Raw genomic sequence first — 20,376 nt, 5'->3', positions numbered from 1 at the left:
TTAATCCTTTCTCCAGGCCCATTTGAGCTGTGACAGCTACAAGAAACTAGTCAACAATGGAAAGACTTGGGGCAGTTGGAAAATATTGCTCTTTCTATATACAAAAACTAAAAAAGATTGCAATATGAAAAATTTTTGCAAATATGAAAAAAATATATCAACATATCATGAAGAGCATACATTTAACTGCCCCCCTCTAACCAGTCTTTGTATATTACTTCTGTTACTATGGTAACATTCTGAGGCAGATATTATGTCTACTTCAACATCAGTACAGCAGATACCACAACCTCCAATTTTGATTGGTGCTGTTGAAATATAAATATTTGCCATCAACTTAACACCGAACCAGCTCTCTAGTGCAAAGAGCTGTAGTGCAGTAACATCCAGAAGAGCAACAAAAAGCTGGCAAGAAGTAACAGATCTGCACTTTAGGGAATGGCAGGAATTGTCACTTAGGCCCATATGCAGGAATTTCTCTGTGTGGGAGGAGCGGGTGCTTTTTTTTTTTAAATTATGTGGACTACAATTTTTTAAATATCAAGATAGTTCAAAATAGTTATGCAATGAGTGTGCATAAGAGAGGTTAATGGAAAATGTGAGTGGAAACAGTGATAGGTAATATGATTTTGTTCTAACATACTAAAAATGTATACAGTAATAAAGGTTTTATAGAAATCGCCTTCTGGGATCATGGTCAGCACTGTGGCTCCCTGGGCCACCTCTGCCTGCTGCTGCTCTACCTGCTTGGCGAGGCCAGTATTGGGTGAGTGCAGGCGTGGACTTCTGGCCAGCGGGTGTGGGGGCCATCCCCTTGGCCTTGCGGCACTGCCACTAGCCCCACCTGCCCATCACCCTTCATCACAGTGCTCTCCTGTCCCTCCTAACAGAGCCCCTCTTCCCCCACACAGAGTACATTCACACATACCTCCCCCCCGCATATGGGCATGGAGGTGGTTGTGCCTCTAGTACTATTTATATTTTACTATTAGATCACTGAAAGGATATTGCTCTAAGAAGTTAAGTCACAACAATCTTCAGTGGCTCATAACAGCTATTTTCACCACAGAGAAAAAAAAACCTACGCTACAAAAAAGCTGTGTTTTAAACAGAATGTGAGTGCACTCAACATTGCTCTTAGTAAGAAGGGCATGCACATAGATTACTGCACCATGCGCTTGCCCTCGGAAAACAATATATTGGCAGCTATTATACTTTAACATTTCAACAACTAATGGAACTGTAGTCAACCAAGTAGTGTATTAACACTGAAATGCTAAGCAACTCTACACTTGGCTCTGCAGTGCCTTTTCCCATATATTGACATTTACAAAGTTCCTTATGTCACACATCCCCTCCCCCTTACTGTATTGTACCTATAATAGAATTTTCTTGACTTATTAGAAATCCTCCTCACAGAGCATGAAAAAAATCCTTTCAACCCAATCTCTCATAAAAGGTGAAAATGGTTTCTTTGGAAAGTGAATAAATTGATAGGGCAGTGTTAATTCAACACATTTCCCATGAAGCAAGTAATATAATATAATGTCAACATAGTCATGAGTCAAGTGACATGTTTAATCAATACAACTGAAAATGTAAATAGCCAATAGTTAAACATCCATAATTTTGCACAATTTGCAAAAGATCTAAAAGCCCATTTCAGTATAACAAAGTAGCCTGAAAGGAATTTTATAAAGGAAAGAAAAATATGGAACACAACTGAAAAACATGAAGAAAACAAACAAAGAAGAAAACAAAGGCACACTTACTTCAGATTTGGAGGACATGTTTTCATCCATGTCAGAATCATTGGGATCCACAATATCATCAAATGGAGGTAAAGTGGGCTTTTTCTTTTCCAATGTCTCACTTTCAATTTTGACCTTCCCCATCTTAAGCTGAGACTTATCCCTTATTTGTTTTTTGTCAGCAGAACAAGTAAGTATCAGGGAGGAAGCACTAGAAAAACTTCTAAATAAAGCCTCCGAGCTACTTTTTTTCCGTTTTTTGGCAGTAAGTTCCTCAGAATCTGTAGTGAGGGGCCTTTTGGTAGAGGCCTTCTTTTCTTGTTGCTGTCCACCCGTCATAGTAAGGATGTTATTTTCAGATTTTGGCTCCTTGGACATGGGTTTGGGTTCCTTGAAGGCCATCTTAGGAACTATTTTTTCATCTTTCAGTGGTTTGTTTTCTTTGGGTTTCTTAGAAGATTCTTTGGAAGATTTGTTGTGTTCCCTGGAAGGTTCTTTGAAGGCACTTTTATGTTCTTTTGAGTCTTTAGATGGTTTTTCTTTGTGCTCCTTTGTTAATTTATGGGGCTTTGAAAAACTGTTACTACTGCTGCTGCTGTTTGTGTTTATATTCTTACTGGGGTCCTGCAACAAGGATAAGCACACAGGAGATTTAAAATAAAGACAAACAGTACAACTTAAAAGTTTAAACTAAGCACCTTGATTACAAAAACTGTATAATTTGTTCACTCTAAGAAAACATTCATAGCTTAAAACTGTTCTTCTAGGTTTCCCCTTTTTTTAAAAAAAAAAAACCTAGTTTTTTTTCAAACAACAAAAAAAAACCCTGATCTTAAGAAACATACCGCTGATTTATTTTGAAGAGTAATAAGTGGTTATAAAAAGTGAACTTTTTCAGTGAGTTGTAGTGAGATAAGAGCATCTAAGAAACTGCAAAATGCGCCTCTAAATTGTTTGGCAGATAGAGAGGCCAATTTTAACTTCTGAACTCTGTTGGATGTAAGTAGTAAAAATGAGAAGAACACACTGTGAGGAAGTGAGGAGTACAAGAGGGGACTGCATGCAGAGGGGGCACTCAGTGCCCAGATGTTACTGGTTTAATGTGACAAGGGGGAAGGAGTTTGTTGTTTCAGAGAACAGCCCAGAACTGGAGTCCCGACCACTGGTGCCCAGGTGACCAGCTGACCCCGCTCCGAGGACACAACCAGTTTCAGCCAGACAGCAGACAATGGGCTGCAGAGGGGAGAGCCCAGCGACTGACCCAGCTGGTGTCAATGAGGAGAGAACATTGGACGGATGAGCAGAGAGGCAGAGAAGAGGGGGCCCAGACAACCCTTTTACCTGGAGAGAAGACAGCGGACTGAGGAAGGGCTGTCGCTGGGGGTATTGGAGGCTCTGCTGGAAGACTGTTGGGAACACTGTTCAGGACTGAGAGCAGAGCAGGCAGGACTCACCTAGCTGCAGAGGAGACTGACATGTGGGGGTGTGGGCCCAGGCCTACAGGCCTGAGAGATCCTTTGCTGTGTTCAAAGCTCAATAAACCCTCCTGTTTTGTGCTGGCTGAGAGTCGCTCTGGTCTAGAGAACAAGACTGCACTATTCCCTGTTGGAGTAGAGGTCCCGTGGGTCCAGAAGAAATGGACCCATTGGAGGGGCTCATGGTGGAGGCAAGAATGCTGAAAGCCCTGAGAAGCACCGTCCCAAAGGTGGAGGAGCGGACCCCCCAAGAGAGAGTAGGCACCCCAAAAGAGGGTTGCTACACTGGAGTGGACTCCCTGAGAAGGGGTTGCTGCACTGGGGAGTGGGGGTCCTGCCTGGGGATAGACAGGCCGAGCGTGGGCACGACCTGTGACACACACAAAAAAAGAAAGTTTAGGAATGTCTACTGAAAAATGTCAAGTGTGAAAAGCAACAGTTATGACAACATGGCTGCTAAGGAACCTGTACTTTAGAGCACAACCACCATGGGAGGGTCAGAATTCATGTTGCCCCTGTGAACATTTCAAGCAAGGTCTCATATCCTCCCTGGTTGCCTTAGTCAAGTATTCTTCGTGTGTGTGTGGTGGGGGGGAGGGGAGCAAAGCGGAGAGAGGAGAGGAAGGACTGTGAAGTAGACTGTGCTAGGGGAAGAAAACGGTTACCTGGTTCCACTTCATCCTACTGCTGTTTTTTCCCCTGGGGTTTGTTCATGTTAAGTATTTCCTTACGTTTCTAATTTCACCTTTGATAAATAATGGTATTAGATTTTGAGTAGTTCTAATGTTTAAGAAGTTCTACGGGGTAAGAAAATGGCAGCTATGGTGTGCAATGTGCTTTGCCCAAAGTTGCTATTGTAAAAATCTAGGTGACAAAACATATGGTAGAACCAGCATCTTTCAAGTGGTACCAATAGAAAGTAAACCACTATAATGCTCTTTCTAGGACTTTGTTTCATATGGGATGACCCCATCATTTCCTGGCCTGATGCTGACTTCATCAGCAGTTCACAGGGATAGAAACTGCTAAGAAACCCTGAAAAAATCATTAGGGGTTTCAATACCAAATGCTTCTAGTAGTTATCTCCCAAAACAAGTTTTCTTTTACTGAACTAGTAATTTTGAAAGAACAAAAGCCCAATTTCCAAGTACTAACAAATTCAAAGTACAATTATTTTCTTATAGTTTGATTGAACTACAATATCTTAGAGTAAACATTTTTATTCACGTATTGTATTCTTAACTGTTAAACAGATTTTGATGAAGAAATGCATACAATTGAAGTAATTTTCAAACTGCCAGGGAATTTCCTTTCTCCATGGCAAAAATAAAAATCTAAATGATGTAGAAATAAAAATTAAAAACAAAACAATTAGAATTTAGTGGAACCAAGGGGAGTTTTGGATGTGCAAACAAAAAACCCCAACCTACAAAATCCTGTAATTAGGGGGTTGTGAAAGAATGATGTAAAACAGTACATACACAGATATTTGTACACAAATAGGATTCATTTACTAGCAACATGCACAATCATTCCAATATACCATAATACTCTTTCCTTCTACTTCAAAAGCAACAACAGAACCCAAATGCAAGCAGTGAATTAAATCAGTAAGATCATCTAGTTCACAAACAAAACAATTACTGGGACAGCACAATGATTCCAATGCTGTATTTGAAAATGCTGCCTTGAACATTTTTTTTCACCAATTTTTTTCAGCAAAAGATGGAAAAAATATCGAGCACCACAGATTTTGCAAAACTGTATCATGGTATGTATGTAACATTTCCCTAACTGCCATGTTAACTAAGAAGTTTGGACCCTATAGCAACATCCTAATTTTCCCCCCACAACTGTAACTGCCAGCACTGTTTTTACTAAGCATTTAATCTTTCTTACAATCTTGCTAAGCAAGCTATTTCAACAATATCCAGCAACAGACAACATTTGCAATATGTGTAGTTACCTACTGTGAGTTGAATTATGTCAACTAAATGTCTGCATTTAACCTGCTTGGGGGCAGCTTGCTACCAATTTTGAATGTCAGATAATTAAGCTTATTGTTATAAAATATATATTTATAAGGCTAATTGTGACGCTGGTAAGCCAAGTGCCAGCTTTGACGAATGCCATAGGGCAAGGTGGGCAATAATCATAGTAGCCCTGGGCCATCCCATAAGGGGTGAAGCCTCAGGTGCAAAAGGCAGGGCCAGAGTACTTCCATGCTCCCTGCCAACAGACCGATTAGTCTGGGGGCAGAAGGAACATGTGAAGTCTTTGCCCCTCCTGTCTCCCCCACCTCCCAGGACCTAGAGAGAAACACCAGCTGTTCTGAACAGCTGTCAGTTCCTCCTAGGGGCCATGTACCCCTGGCAGTGGAGGAGACTTCATGCACTCCCCCCATCCCCAGGCCAATCAGGATCTGGGGGAGAGGGGAATATGTGAAGTCTCTCACCCCCTGCACCTATCCCACAAGTGGTGTGTGGCACCTAGAGTGAACTGCCAGCTGTTCAGAACAACTGGCAGTTCTCTCTAGGCACTGCGTGTCCCTGGTGGGGATGGAGACTTCACACGCTCCCCCGTCCCCAGGTTTCAATTGACCTAGGGGTAGGAGAGCGTCTTGGCAGGCTGACTGCAGCCCATGGAGGCTCTCTTGCCTACCCCTGCCACAGGCATTAGCTAAACATCACAACTTCACAGCTGGAAACCAAACCAACAGGTTAGTTTGGTTTAATATAGGCATTAGTGATATAAGACTATATTTAGTGTTTAGACTTTATGAAAGGCCTGTAAATTGCTGTATGCATTGCTTTCATTTATATCATCTGTACTCTGTGCTATTAAGAAATATGTATGCTTTGGTTTGTAGCTTTTAAAACATTTATTCTGAACTTGTGAAGTGATCCACAGGAATTGTCCCCTCCCCTCACCATCAATCCAGGAGGACTCTGAGAAATTAAAGAGGCCATTATAAACGACAAAAGCTTTGTTATTTTCCTTATCCACCACTAGAAAAGCACAAGTTGAGGGCACTGACATGAAGATTTTTCATCTCTTTGCTCCTTGAACTCTCACAGGGCTAGAGAGACTAAACTAAGGCCAAATCTACATTGGCACTGTACAGTGCTGTAACTTTCTGGCCATGGGCAGTCAGTACAGCAAGTCTGGGATAAGCAAGCCCCCAAACTCACCTACAGCCCCGAACCCCTGCTGAGACACCACCCCTACCACGGGGAGAGGAGGAAGCGAGCAAACGCGCCCCAGCCTCCCCAGTCCAGAGTACCAGGGAAGGAGGAGGGTGCGTGGCCAGAGTCCCCCCAGCTTGGAGCACTGGGAGGACAAGCGCTGGGAGCAGCAACACTCCGCCCCCAGAATGCCTACAGCAGACTCTCTGGGGGCGGAGTGTGGGCGGGGCCATGCCTAACAGTTTGGGAAGGCAGAGTCTTTCCTCACCAAGACTACTGGTGTCCACGTTTCTGGCTCAGGAGTGTGAAAAACACGTCCTTCCTCAGAGCTCCGCAAGTGAGTGTGAACCAGGCTATGTCTCTCTCAGCACCATTGTCAGCTACTGCTCAGAGGTGGCTTACAGGAAGTACTAGGAGACCTCTCTTCCAGCAATCATACTTTAGCCACAATTTCAGTTTAAAGTGCTGACACGGCTAACCTTTAAGCTATTATGGGTAGACAAAGCCTCAGGCAGATATCTCCAAGAAACTGGAGAGATCATGTCTTCCTTTGCTGCTAAGACAACTACATTAGTGTGGTTCATCTTCATAAGAATCAGAATATTAAGAGAGAGTTAAGCACGCAGACTAGTGTATTTTCATTATACCAGCAATGTTCAGCTTCATTCATGCCTTTCTTGCTAGCAATCTGTAAACATCTTTAATTAGCTGAAAAGTTACCACCCACAATTTATGTTTGAGCCAAGTGCAGGTAACCTGAGATCAATAGGAGGTAGGAGATCAATTTAGCCAGTGATCTCTCAGTTAAAAAAAATATATTGGAAAGAGATCATTAAAATCTTCTTGAAATTTGGAAGTGAAGGAGAGCTTGCTAAACAAGGTCTCTAAGTGTAGAGACCAATGCACAGGCAAGTCTACACTAGAGGAGAAAGTTGACCTAAGATAGGAAACTCCAGCTATGTGAATAGCTTCGGTTGAATTTCTGCAACATCGCCACTTCAGGAGATTGATGGGAGAAATTCTCCCATCGAATTTCCTTGTTTCTTGTGACCTGATGGAATAGCACGTTGATGAAGGAGTGATCAGTAGTCGATTTAGCAAGTCTTTATGGCGTCCACCTCAGTAAGTGGAGGCAAGCCCATATTTGCCAATTAGAGCAGGGTAAGTCTTTTGTTAAGAAAACTTTGTTGCTGAAAATGGAAACTACCACATAGTGAAAGGGGATTAATTAGTGTTCATTCACATCCCACTCAAGTTGCTAAACCAAAGACATACCTGCTGTGGCGAACCTGGATATTTCTAGAGTTTTTGAAAAGGAAGAATGAGACATTCGTTTTCCCCCCTCACATTGTATTGTTGTCTATCAGAGTGAAGGGGCTAATGCCTCTCTCTCCTGATGGGGAGAAGAAATAGATCTGAGATCCTAGAAGCATGGAAACTTCAAAGACTATTATATTTGGATAACTCAGATGCTATTGGGCACATGGAATATTCAGATACTTTTGCATTAATAGATGTTCTACGTACGTGTGGCACACTGGTTTGGGGGAAACGCAGAATCTCCTGGGGTTTATTAATGTGAAGTCACAGTACTGGTTATGCATATACCCATCCTTTGGAACACTGACTGATTTTATCTATTTGAGAAGGACTGGGAAAAAGTCCCCCAACCATTAAAACTGATTCTGTGACCCTCACAAGATCCCCAAGTTGACATGAGACTTTAACCAAGAGTGCAAAACACTTTTATATGAGCTTGAAGATGAAGGGCAACACCTTGTAAGTTTAATGTGCATATAGACCGTTTATTGTTTTATTCTGTGTAACACATTTGTCCTATATAAATGAATTGTGCTTCATGAAAGCTGACTGGTCACTGGTAAACATTGTCAAAGACCTTGAAACACAGCAGAATGGCAGACATTTGAGTAAAATCAGACCTACTTGCAAAAGCAGAACCCTCAACTACTATTCTGGAGGGAGAGGAATGTGAGTTTCTGCCCCATAAGTGATTCCTGGAAGGCCTAAAAGGAAGCATTGAGGGGGCAAACCTGGAACTGATATCTACAATTCCCTCATCTTTATATCCTATATATAAAAATAGTGCCCTTAACTACATAATTACTTTGTTTTTCATCAGTTGATGTTCTTTCACCTTTTTGCACAGAGAAGCATCTGTCCTGTCCCCGTCTCCCACCCGGGGTGGGATGGTAGTCCTTCTGCCTATGTATAGCTGTGGTTTATTTGGCTGCCTTACACTACTACAAGGAGGAGGAAAACATGTAAGTTCTCTGAAGCAACCACAACCTAGAATGTGAAAGTACCACAGCATAAGGAATACAATAAGCAAACTAGCCTCTATTGAGGCTGATTAATTTTAAAAATATAGTTTGTAGAACTGTCCTGCAAAACAGAGTTGGCCTTTCAAACAGAACCCGTGTTAGCTATATGGGATACTAGGGCATGATCCACACGTCTTGATAATTAAAAAAAAACAAAACCAGTAGAGCTGCACGTTAAGTCACTGACAGAAAACTCTTCAGTGTGCTGTACTATAGCACCCCCAATGCGGATGCTGCACATGTGAACTTAGATACCTAGTTCACATTAGTGTTATCTTGATTCAAAATGACTGTTAACAAATAATTTGCACCTGTACAATACACATGGGGGGAATTCCAGCATAGCATCTGGGTGTAAACTGCTATTCATTCCTCCGTTGTCTGCACTTGGGTCTGCACAGACAACCTGAATGCATTAGAAGTATTAGAAACATGAAATAGCAACCTCCCTTGCTCCCCATAGAAGTATGAGAAAGAGGAACAATTAATTATTTTGTTTCTAATGTTTGTTTTTTGTTACTTAATATATTTTATTTAGATTTGTGACTTAAAAAAAAAAGAAGCCTATCCAGAGTTTTCTTCAAGCAGTGAGTCGTCAAAAATGCAGAACTAGTCTAGCAGCCACCACACCACCAGAAATTCAACTCAAAAAGCCTTAAAAGAAACTTTGGGACAGGGAATGGTAAGACACAGACCCAAAAGTCAGTCCCATTTTACATGGGTATATATTTAACACCACCACAAGACTCATATTTCCTAGGACTTACAGACAGCAGTAAGGAGTGCAAACATTAGAGCTGGTCAGAAGTGTTCCGTCAGAATATTTTTGCAGTGGAAAACACCAACTCCTCAAAATCTAATCAATTTCCTACAAAATGGAAAGTCTGGCTTCTGCCCAGCTCTACAAACCATGAACAAAAGGTAGCTGAGATAGGAAATTCAGCAATCTAGCTGAGAAGACTGTTTCATATATGAATGCACTCTCATTGTGGGTCTAAACCACAATAGTATTTTACATTTATCAGACCAATTTTGAAACTTCCTGAGTCAACTATCAGATTAATATCCACATTATTAATGTGCCATACTAATTAAAGATAACCTTTAAACACTAAGCAGTAAATAAAATCTGTTACTCCCCTTAACAATTCTGATGGTATTTGAATGTTTCAAAGTAAGGCACTTCCCCATTTCCCATGCCACTAATAAAAATTTTAAAAAAAAAGATTAATCATTCTTGATTTTAGTCAAGACCATTTACGTATGCCTATACTGCAATGGCAGCCCAGGAGTAACAGAACTCGAATTAGCACCCTCTGGTTTTCTTAAGTTATAGCTTGAGCATCTATACTTATTTGTAACTCCAGTTTAGGAATTGTTGAACTCTAGGTCCCAACCATCTAGGCTGCATCATGTGGATCTTAGTGACCAAGATTTCCTAGCACTTCCCCAAAGAGTGCATGCTCTAGTCCTTTGTTCGTGGTACAGCATGGGAAAACTTGACCAGCCATCCAACTCGACTGCCCAGAGGACAAAAAGTCAGCCTGTGGGATTGTGGGTTACTTTAGAAATGTCACTAAACATAAGTTCTGTGAGACTGCATCTGTGCTGCCAAGCAACAGAGTTCAACCCTGGATCTCTTTTTGACAGCTGTGAAATGGGTTTTGGAGAGCTGAGGAATTAAGACATATGGAAACCCAGTGCAACAGCCTTCTTTGGGTTTTTAAAAGAAACAAGACCCTAGTCTTCTAAAACCAGGAAGTTCATGTGCTTATTTAAATCACGGTATCAACATTATGTTCACCATGGATGGATTTGGCTCTATATTCACATATGTAAAGAATTAATTCCTCCACCAGTAGGATAGCCAAACCCACACTACAAATCAGAGATTCACTCTCACCTATGTAAATATAGTCTCAACAACCTCTATCCCTTGTGCAAGCACTTCACATCAGTGTTTCTCAACCAGTGATATGAGTATCCTTAGAGTTCTTGAGAGAAGTCTGGGGGGTACAAAAACTGAAATTTGGAGGAAGCTGAATTTTTGTTTTAAGTTTTACAGAGCTTTATTATTTTTTTACTTTTTAAAAGCAAAAATTTCATTGTCTGCCCAGCTATAATTATGTTGTTTAAACAAATGTGTTTCAATGCTATAAAAAAAATAGTGTGTCTGAAAACTGTAGATATTGGGGGGTACTTTTTTTTTTAAAGGGGTACTTTATATAAAAAGGCTGAGAAACACTGCTCTACATCACTTGACAACAGCTGGAAGAAAATTTCATGGGATGTATGAAACAGCAGTATTTTCCTTCATGACATTCAATTAACATAGGAGAATTAATTAAGTAACCAGATATACTGGCAGAGAAACATAAACATTCTCCTATATTCTATGCTGGGTATACCTTAGTGCAAACAAGAATGTATTTTTAGTTTAATTTACTAAAAAAAAACAAACAAAACAAAACGTTCTGAAGCATTGGATTTTCTCTCCACACTGGGAAAACACTGTAAACAATAAGAGTGACAGATTCTGTTGATGAAAGTGGCACATTAAACAAACCTCTCTTTCAAGTGCCGACTGTAACATTCAGGTTGTGGATTAGTCCTGTCTGATAATATATTTACATACCATTACTTACCTTTGCCTATCTGTCAAATATCTAGTTGAAACCATCCAAATAATTAATTCCATACTTTCTTTGATATCTTGTGTAACAAACATCAAAAGGATAATTAATACAGCAATTACATGCTTGTTAAAATACTCAAGTAAATTAAACAGAAGTACACTTTTTTCTTCAATAAATATAATCTCCTTGATATAGCAGGACTAACAGACCTATAAACGAAATATTTGGGAGAGAAAGAGCTTTTCATAGTATATAGACTGTGACAGCCAATAAAAGACTTAATCACCAGTGGGATTACAAGGCAAAAAGATGGAGAAAATGAAGAACTAAAACAACAGTTGGTGCCTTTTAAAGGGCACATCACAACTTTATGTTGCAAAACAATCTCCCAGTTAGGCTAAAATAGATGCCATAGAGGCTTCCTATGAAAATCGTTTCAAAGAATTCAAGTAGCGGAGAGCCATGACATAGCTAGTTAACATTTGAAGCTATTTTGGTTCATTAAATTTAGTCATTAAGTTGGTTATATTGACACTACCAAACTATACTAGTGTATTCTACAATTTCTTACAAAATTTAAGACTAGTTGTCATAAAATACATATTTTATTTCTAACTGCTGTGAAGTCATTACTTCAAATTTCGCAGCTCTCTCTCAATCTGGAAACATTAAGGTAAGAACAGGGAGTTGGCCTGACAAATTTAGCTTCTGATCTTAGGACCATGGGGGGCAATGGATGCCAGGTTTAGAGCGGTTTAATTTCAGAAATTCAGGTTAACATGATTGTGCCATTTTGTAATACTGAGCTTTTAATGTAATTATTCCAGTTTTAGTCTTGCTTAGCAATACTTATCAATTTGAAAAGGCTTTCATAGAGGGCAGAGAGACTGTGCTAACAAAGCACATAGCAGATTAAGGTAACAGGAGAGAGAATTCATTCTTAGGAGAGAGACTTCATATTTTAACGTCCCCTGCCCTGTTTTATTCACTATTTTTGTAGTTTCACCCGAAAAAGTGTTTTTCCACTACTGATTGTTCATTTCCCAAATGTTACTCTCCTCATCTATCCAAAGCTTTCAACAAGGTCTGATCCATCTAGCAGACTGGGATTACAGCCAACATTGGGAGAAAAATTAAACAACAAAACAAACACAAATTTTGGAGTGGTATTAGCTCAGTGTAGCCGAACAACCAGCAGGGGGAACACAAGATACTCTTTTTCTGTAGGGGATGAATATAATGGCAACTGTTGTTTTGGAATCATAATGTCATTTGTTTTCTAAGGACTCTCCATGTTAGATAGATAGTTATAAAATAGATTAAAGCATGGTTGCACAGTACTAAACATTTTTATATATTTTCCATATTTAAAAACATTAAATAAAAAATTCAGAACATACTTAAGCGATACTATATTATTTAAACTTGTCACATGAGATATTTCCATATTTCCAACACATCCAAAGTTCTTGAAAATGTATACCCAGGTTAAAGACTAGAAACTATTCCTTTACCAAACCTCCTCCATATTCCTAAGAGTCAAACTCAACTTATTTGGTTACAATATGTTTGTTGCATTAAAATTATGGACAGCTGGATCCATATTTCAGAAGATTACGTTAGAATAAGTCAAGTTTGATGGTTCTGTATTACCTGTTAGTGTCTTCTGATTGTTCTGAAAGTGAACATTTAGCCAATATCCATTTTTCTTCTTTTCTATGTACTCACGGAGTACTGACTGAGCTGTGCAATTCTTCCTTGAGTAAATCTAACTAAAAGTGGTAACAGTCTGAATGAAGTTGGTGAGTGCGTGAGTTCTTGGACTTCTTGATTTAAAAATCTACAGTTAAGACCCACTGTCCATTTCAATAGTACCCTTTTTCTCTAACTCTAAACTGAAACCTGAAAGCCCTACCCATGAAATATAGACTAAAAGAGCCTTCAAAAATATTTAACTGCAATTTGAGAGAGTGTTGTAAAAATTTAGACTTGCTCATTTGCACACTGTTCACACCAATAAGGAAGCTACACAAAAGTTGATAAAGTTACTTCAATTGTACCAGTTGCGGGTCTCGTTCTCAGAAAATACTACCCAACAAATTAGGACTTAAAAAGTAAGTAGATTTTTCAGTTGGCAGAATTTTACCACCGAAGAACACACAACAGTTTAATATAATCAAGTTATGATTACATTGTATGTGCACTCCTCCAAATTCAAATGATAACCCTACATAAGGCAATGCATTGGAGCATAGTTTTGCAGATAATTGTACCTGCTGCCATGAGCATAGATACCGCTGTCTATGTTGCAAGTGAGGCTGGGGAATAACTAGATTGTTTCTGAGGGGAGAAGGCTGAATAATCCTTCCCACTGGTAAATAATACAATGTATTGATATAGTGATTCTTTCCACCATTAAATATTGCCACAAACATCAGTTAAAATTGAACAAAGAAGAAAGCGATTAATTAGAGTATTATAAGCCATGCTCTGGCATGCCACACTCCATCGGGAGGGTTTATAGTAATAATTTACTGATATTTTATCTCTCTGGATCTCTGTCCAAGAAAAAAGGAATAGCTAGATTCATTTTAACTGTGGCTAAAATTAAAACAATGGTTAAATCAGACACTACTGCTGTTGCATGACATTATTAAGTCATCAGATAACTCAATCATTCCTTCACAACAGTTTCACAGATATGGACTGCAAAGCTCCATTGTTGTATGACTATCTGATCTTGTATTGCCTATGGTAGTAGCCATATGTTTAGAAACACGCTGCCAGGAATTCCATCAGCAGGTGTGACAAGGAAAGTAGAGTTCCTGAAACAACAAGTCAGTGAACACAGGCCTTTTCTATTTCCAGGACCCAATTCGCACTGTTCCATAATTACCATAATGGCTAGATAATTGGGATGTGAATGGTTAACTGGTAAGCATCACCTTCACTGGGTGATAGTTACCAGTTACCGTTAACCGGTGGTCCAGCTGCACCATGGCATGGGTGGGGGTTGTCCCTGTTTAATTGGTTATCTATTCAAACCTATTGTTTGATGGGTTAACTTACTGAATGGGATTTTACATCACCAAGCCTAATAAATACAATTCAAAAATCCCAAGGTCACCACATTACAAGATATACTTTGCCCAATTGTTCTGATATATGTAAATTTGTTTTAATTGCTTCAATTGTAAAATTTCATTATTTGTTTCAGTACTTTATAGCATGCTAGCAAAGGTTCTGTAGAATATTTTGCAAGAGAAAAGAGATCGAATTCTTGCAAATATTGCAAGAGGAAAGGGGCATTAGTTATCTTTTAAGTAAAATATATAATGTAAATACCTAACCTGTTGGTTATTCTCACAACCACCTGAGTCCTGCACTACTTTTAAAGTGGCAAGTCAGTCAATTGACTTCAGTGAAATGCCTGTAATTTTGAGTGTGCTAAGTTATTGTGAAACACGAAGGAATGCATTTTACCAATTTCTCATACTAAAACAGGTCTCACCTTTGGCCCATGAGATGATTTTTTCTTTACTTCAGAAGAAGACAGGGAGTGACTAGGTAGGTTGGGGAGATGAAGGCTCTGTCCTGTAGAGATCGATGTGCCATCTGACATTACCATGATCTGTCACAAGAAAGGGAAATTAATGTATTGGTCAAATATGATAAAATACTATGTAAGGAATTAGCCATCATTTTAGGAGTAGAGACACTGCAAAATCTCCAACATAAACAGCAACCTGCTCTGTAGGTAGTAGCTTATTTAAGAAATTCCCATCCTCCAATCCAAAATGCAGAGATTGATGCAAGCAAGCCTCCCTTCAAAAACATATACAGTTTATTCTATTAGAGCACTTTGTGTACATAAACCCAGTGAAAAAAAAAATCTGATCTCTTCTTGGTTAGGATTAAAACCCAATTTGTACCTCTAAAAACATGTCCTCTATGGAATAAAACACTTTTGAAAGAAATCAGGTTACTGTATGTGAGGCAGAAAAGTCTGCACTTACTTCTGTCTTAGCAAGCAATACAAATATCAATCTGATTTAGGAATCTTGACCACTGATTAAAGTGATGCAAGATGTACTGATGATGCAATTTGATTAATCAATTTAGGAACAGAAGGAATTAAATGGCTTGGTGCTAAAATCCTTTAAGGAAGTGTGACTGTTTCCAGTGGGAGCCAACTAAGTTCACTCAATTAGGGTTAACTGCAAATACAATGGGGCCGACAAATACCAAAAGCTGTTGGATATTCCACTATTTAGACTTGCCATGCCAGCACAAACGTTTCTGTCCTACCTCGCTGATTACTCAGAAGTCCAAACAACACAGTTCCCTTGAATTACCAGACACAGGCCTCCATCCAGACACCCAAGTCAAATATGACGACAATTACTGAAAATCGTATTTCATCATATAAAAGAAAAGCTTCTTCTGATCCCAAAGGATCAGTCACATGACCGGGTCAATGTACAACTCGCATTTTATTCAAAAATACACTTTTATACCCAATTCTTTATTACTGGTTTATTTATCAAAAGGAAGGGTGAGAGGCGAAATTATTAAAGAAGCCAAATATATAAAACGATTGCAAAGTTCTTGGTTCAGGCTTGTAGCAATGATGGAGTAAACTGTTGGCTTAAGTTGTCTCCAGTTACTTGCAAGTCATTGGAAGGACCTCACTTCTAGAATGCTCCCACTGGCATAAATCCACAGTTCAGAGGCTTCAACAGTAGTGATGCTGGAGCAGGAAAAGAGGTCAAATGGTTGAGCTCCCAGGGCCTTTTATATCTTCTCCCATGTGGAGGGACTCCCATTGTTCTTACTATGGAAAAGTACAGCAACATGATTGATGGTGTCCAGTCACACGAACTATCATATGGGCAAATCACCTATCCAGTTCTTTGCAGGTAGAAGCCTTTGTCCGCAAGCTTGTTTGAGAGTTCCAGGAAGACTCATCAGATGTGGAGTGGCATCTTTCAAGGCCCACTGCCAATCAATTACTACTGTTTAACTTGAATAGTCCTTTCACAGTATGTTGGCCAAACCTCCCCTTCGAGTTTCTCAGCAGCAAACATTTGAAATCAAGATTTGAGCACTACTTAACTTCAAATAGAAAAACGATACAGATGGCATAATCATAGCCAGAGAATTATAAGCTTTTCATAGACAACTCATTTGCCACACTTTGTACAAAATTTGCTGCCAATATAAAAAAGTAGTTGCGACTGTGATCGATGTGATAATATTTTAATTCAATAAGATCACAGAGAGAGAATCCATATTCCTAGTGAAGTAGGCAAGATGCATCTTTGCTGACTACAAAGATGGTCTGATCATGGAGGGTAGATATAATTGTGAAACAATCTACTTGCTAAATATAATGTGATAACCACCAATACGGTAGCATCTTAAGGTCCTTTTGCAATGAAGCAACTGTGACACTAACTACAGTAAAACTCCAATAGTCCAGCACTCCTGATAGTCTGGCATCAATATAGCAAGAGCCTAGTGAGTGAGCTTCGGCAAAAAATGAGTCACTAGGTAACAGCAGCAGCAGCTGAACTGAACGAAAAGGGTAAAAAAGGGTTAAAAAAACTAAAACATTACAGTATACTGTATACAGAATGTACAATAAAAAGGGTTAAGAACACTTTATATACAGTATATACTGTATACAGTATATACATAACCAGCTTATAGTACCTCCCGATACTCCGGCATATCTGATAATCCGGCACCACCTAGGTCCCATAGGTTCCGGATTATCAGAAGTCTACTGTACATTGAAGTATTAAAACTACTGGGACATGAATCCAAGTCAGGTGTTAAGGGTCAACTGTGGTCAGTTGGAATACCACACCCGGGCAAGAGCTAAAACCTTAGAACTATGGTCCTACACATTGATGGGTAGGGTAGGAAAAAGCTTTGGTTATCCAATCTCTTACCGCGACATTGATGAAGTTACATAGGACAACTAGGTAGGGGTGATCGTGGGTGATTTCCACTTACTTTTTCTTCTACCTTTGCTTCTAAAGGCATCCATAAAAGTTGTAACAATGCGCAAGCTATGATTTTAAGTATTAGCACTGCAGGAAATCACACTATTATACTTACCTTCTATTTATACTGATTTTTCTACCATTTTAACTGCACTTGTCTGTAACTCAAGAGCATAAAGTATAAGTGCTTCACCAATTTAATCTTCTTAATTAATTCTAAATAGCCACCTGAAAAAGTGCCTTTCATTTGTGCATCTGGTCCATCCGGTCAAGTTGGCAACCAAGCCACAACTGGAGGTGGCTAGAGCCGGAGGACAATGGGATCTTGGGCGGTTGCAAAGTCAATAGACCATCGTAACACCAGGGGGTCTGCCTGGAAGCTGCGACTTGGGGTTGGCACAGCTGGTGGCAGATCAGCAGTGGGGCTGTTCCCTGGGTGCAGGGAAACTGAATGCAAAACCTGGGGTGCTGCTGCACTCCCCACATTGCTACTTTCCACAACTATGTGTTACATGAAAAATCTGATGAGATTTCTGCTGCTAAGCAGAGTTCTGAGCTGACCCCAGGCTCCATGCAATGCTGCCGCTTAGAAACTCCGCGGGGAACACAGGACCTGCAGGGGGACTCCTGGTGGCTGTTGCTATACTTCAAAGGCAGAAGCGTCTTTTATGACCAATCGAATAGTCAATGCGAATTGCACCGACTATTTGATTAGCGCAATAATGGATATTTTACATCCCTAGTTAGAAGCGCATCTGTGGTACTAATAAGCTGAATGCTAGTTAAGTCTTTTGTCTACTGAGCCATTTTTTTCTCCAATCTAGGAGTATAATGCTGGAGAACTCACAATGCTCATTGAGGTTTCTCGTCAGGGAAACTTGCCATCATTATTTTTTATATTTTATATGCAACAAAATGGCAAATGAAATTTAATGTGGATAAATGTAAAGTAATGCAGACTGAAAAAAATAACTCCAACTATACATACAATATGATGGGGGCTAATTAGCTACAACTAATCAGGAAAGAAATCTTGGAATCATTGTGGATAGTTCTCTGAAGACGTCCACTCACTGTGCAAGGGCAGTCAAAAAAGCAAATAGAATGTTTAAAAAAGGGATCAAGAATAAGACAGAGAATATCTTATTGCCCTTATATAAATCCATAGTATGCCCACATCTTGAATACTGCGTACAGATGTGGTCTCCTCATCTCAAAAAAGATATACTGGCATTAGAAAAAGTTCAGAAAAGGGCAACTAAAATGATTAAGGATTTGTAACACGTCCATATGAGGAGAGAGTAAAGCGACTAGGACTTTTCAGCTTGGAAAAGAGGAGACTAAGGGGGGATATGATAGAGATCTATAAAATCATGAGTGGTGTGGAGAAAGTGAATAAGAAAAAGTTATTTACTTATTCCCATAATATAAGAACTAGGGGCCACCAAATGAAATTAATGGGCAGCAGGTTTAAAACAAATAAAAAGAAGTTCTTCTTCACACAGTGCACAGTCAATCTGTGGAACTCCTTGCCTGAGGAGGTTGTGAAGGCTAGGATTATAACAAGGTTTAAAAGAGAACTAGATAAATTAATGGAGTTTAAGTCCATTAAGGGCTATTAGCCCGCATGTGTAAGGAAGGGTGTCCCTCGCCTGTTTATCAGAGCATGGAGATGGATGGCAGGAAAGAGATGGCTTGATCATTACCTGTTCAGTTCACTCCCTCTGGGGCACCTGGCATTGGCCACTGTCAGCAGACAGGATACTGGGCTGGATGGTCCTTTGGTCTGACCCAGTATGGCTGTTCTTATGTTCTTATAGCTCCAGGAATTAACTTCCACATCAGTCACCAGATGATGAAAGACCTCCATGGCACAGGAAAGGCCTAGAATAGCTGCTCTCTTTTCCTATCTGACATTTCCAGCAAGGTGATATCTTCTAATGTCATCACTGCCCAAACAATGTGAAGACCACCACTTCCTGGTGTGCTCGCTTTTACTTAACGTCACTGAAGACAAGTACAGGTTTTGGGGTGTTCTGTTTTTAATAACGGTATAATCATATCACAACAGTTTTAGAGCAGAGAAATGCAGAGAAACTGAGCCTACAGTGAGATAAAACTGGCAATTTCCCCACAGCTATGATGCAGAAAATTAAAGGGGAACATTTTCTCCCTTTTCTGCCCAGTAGGATGAGAAAGATAATGTAGTGTGTTATTGACTTACGGAGCCACCTAATTCAACTGAGATGAAGGGCCCAACCATTATCCCACTTCTGGGATGCCACTGATAGTCAGTGACTGGCGCAAGAACCTCTGGGGAATAACAAAGAGTTGAGAGATGCCGTGCTAGAGGAGATATGCAAGGACTTTGTCAGCATGTTGAACCAGCTCCTTGAGCAGGGCCTCCTCCTGGCTGCAGCTGAGAAGATGGTAGTGGACTATGTTGCTAGAAGGAACAGGAATGCAGCTGCAGCAGGTAACTGATGGAGTGGCTTTTTGCCATTATGGCTGGCAGGCAGTAAAAAATGCCAGTTCTGGGTGAGGTTCTGCAGGTCTTGATTAGAACTGTATGTGGGCAGATTACCCATTTTGCTCCTGTGCATCAATAATGGAAGAACAAGAAAACTGGTGATGGCCAATTCTTCTTACATGTGACCATGTTTAAAAAAGTAGTTTTTCATTTTGTTTTGTCTATTTTTCTAGAGATAGAATCATAGAACTGGAAGGGACCTCGAGAGGTCATCGAGTCCAGCCCTCCACCCTCAAGGCAGGACCAAGTCCGTCTACACCATCCCTGACAGATGTCTATCTAACCTGTTCTTAAATATCTCCAGAGAGGGAGATTCCACCACCTCCCTTGGCAATTTATTCCAATATTTGACCACCCTGACAGTTAGGAATTTTCTCCTAATGTCCAATCTAAACCTCCCTTGCTGCACTTTAAGCCCATTACTCCTTGTCCTGTCCTCAGTAACC

The 20,376-nt window shown here is 39.9% G+C and overlaps 1 protein-coding gene across 8 annotated transcripts in view; it reads right to left on the bottom strand.

Moving 5' to 3' along the window:
* Positions 1–20,376, bottom strand: part of MLLT3 (MLLT3 super elongation complex subunit) — a 220,479-nt gene that overhangs the window by 73,570 nt on the left and 126,533 nt on the right. For all 8 annotated transcript variants that reach the window (XM_089779182.1, XM_089779180.1, XM_089779178.1 and 5 more), the window contains 2 exons: positions 14,901–15,020; positions 1,773–2,375 (listed from right to left, as the gene is read on the bottom strand). In XM_089779182.1, coding sequence (XP_089635308.1) covers positions 1,773–2,375; positions 14,901–15,020 — 723 coding nt within the window. The remainder of the gene's footprint in view (positions 1–1,772; positions 2,376–14,900; positions 15,021–20,376) is intronic.

Source organism: Pelodiscus sinensis, chromosome 6 (genome assembly GCF_052426305.1).
Source record: "Pelodiscus sinensis isolate ZL-2025 chromosome 6, ASM5242630v1, whole genome shotgun sequence".
NCBI classification, from domain to species: Eukaryota; Metazoa; Chordata; order Testudines; family Trionychidae; genus Pelodiscus; species Pelodiscus sinensis.
Note: the sequence above shows the minus strand (reverse complement) of the source record. Positions and strands in the feature narration are given on the sequence as shown.